The sequence below is a fragment of the Apis dorsata genome, unplaced genomic scaffold (assembly GCF_000469605.1).
Source record: "Apis dorsata unplaced genomic scaffold, Apis dorsata 1.3 scaffold_323, whole genome shotgun sequence".
In the NCBI taxonomy this organism is placed as follows: domain Eukaryota; kingdom Metazoa; phylum Arthropoda; class Insecta; order Hymenoptera; family Apidae; genus Apis; species Apis dorsata.
In genome coordinates, this window is record NW_006263591.1 from 290,341 (window position 1) to 291,916 (window position 1,576).

The 1,576-nt window shown below is 23.6% G+C and overlaps 1 protein-coding gene across 1 annotated transcript in view; it reads left to right on the top strand.

Moving 5' to 3' along the window:
* Positions 1 to 1,576, top strand: part of LOC102672070 (potassium voltage-gated channel protein Shab-like) — a 35,938-nt gene that overhangs the window by 8,120 nt on the left and 26,242 nt on the right. Inside the window, exon 2 of the mRNA XM_031511448.1 lies at positions 1,124 to 1,574. Coding sequence (XP_031367308.1) covers positions 1,390 to 1,574 — 185 coding nt within the window. The 5' untranslated portion in view covers positions 1,124 to 1,389. The remainder of the gene's footprint in view (positions 1 to 1,123; positions 1,575 to 1,576) is intronic.

The window sequence follows — 1,576 nt, forward strand, 5'->3', positions numbered from 1 at the left end:
TAAATAGTAAACTTATAAATATATTTATATATATAAATATAAATATATTTATATATTTATATATAAATAGTAAACTTATAAATAGTAAATTACAAATTAATCAATTAAATATTTAACATCATAAGTATTTATATTTTTTACATTATGATACATTATGATCCAAAAAAATCCATTTCGCGATTTAATATCACTAAAATTTCAAGATTTATTTATTTGTCAATTATTATCAAAATAATAATTCTAATATATTAATACAAATTAAAAAAACTATATGAGATAATTGTTTTACAAAATGTTTAAAATGTTTTACAAAATCATATATTATCTTTTTTCAATGAAAAATATCATCAAAGTGATTATTTTAATAATAATTTAAAATATTATTTTAAATCAATTAAGATATTTCTTGTAAAATGATGAAATAAGAATGCAATTAAGTAGCCAAATTAATTCTTAGATTTGAACTTTCATCAATATATTTGAAGTGAATGTTAAAAACAAAAATATGGTTAAGAACATTGATTAATATATTTTGTGTTTAATTATAGAATTAAAAAATAAATTAATAAAATCATCAAAAATCATTTAACTTATTATTAATCATTTAACTTATTTCCTTATGCTATTTTTAGTTCTAACTTAATTCAATTTTGATTTCAGAAGATAAAAATATAAAGAAATTCGTTAATAATTAATTTGTTTCTTATCTTTCATTCATAAATATATAAATATTCAAATAATTAAAAAATATAATATTTTTATTCATATAGTATTAAATTTACAATGAAAATTTTTTTAAAACTATAAAATTTTAAAAATTAAAATCTGTACTATATTCCGTAAAATAATAAAACATATAGCAATTTCACTATAAATAAATGCCAAAATATAATAAATGAATTTCATAACAATAAAAAAAAAAGAAATTAATTATTCCATTTAAGAACAGAAGCATTTTTATTATTTCATTTTTTTCATAAAAATGTATTCTTTTTTTACGATTTTTATCATTACGATAAGAATTTTAAATTTTAAAGATCTTTGAGTGATTTCTAAAGAATTAAATAATACGTTTAACAGATAAACCTTAATTAACAAATTCTTAATATTTTTGTATATATAGGTTGATAATGATGTGGCGCGGTTTAGCCGAGCCAACGGAAGAGGATAGACGTACATACGGATGAAGCACAAGAAAGGTAACCTGGACGAGGAGGAGGCGGAAGAAGAAGAAGGAGAGGAAAAAGAAGAAAAAGAAGATAACGAAAGAAAAGAATATAGACGAAACAAGAAAAAAAGAAAAAGAAGAGGAAGAAATTCATGTTCAGAAAAATAGAAAAAATTGTATTTATAACCAATCTATCGGCGTGATCATCATCGATATATTTGATGCCAAGTGAAAAAAGATTTGAAGACAACTCAACACTGGCGGAAGGGGAACGTAATGGAAGCACCGTGGTTACGGGCCCGGTGCTATCGTCGTCGTCGTCGTGCACGGTGCCCTACATCGGCACCGACCAGGGTTTCGTGTTCGAGGGTGGCGGCACGACGACGTTGCAGCGGGCTGGTGCAACTA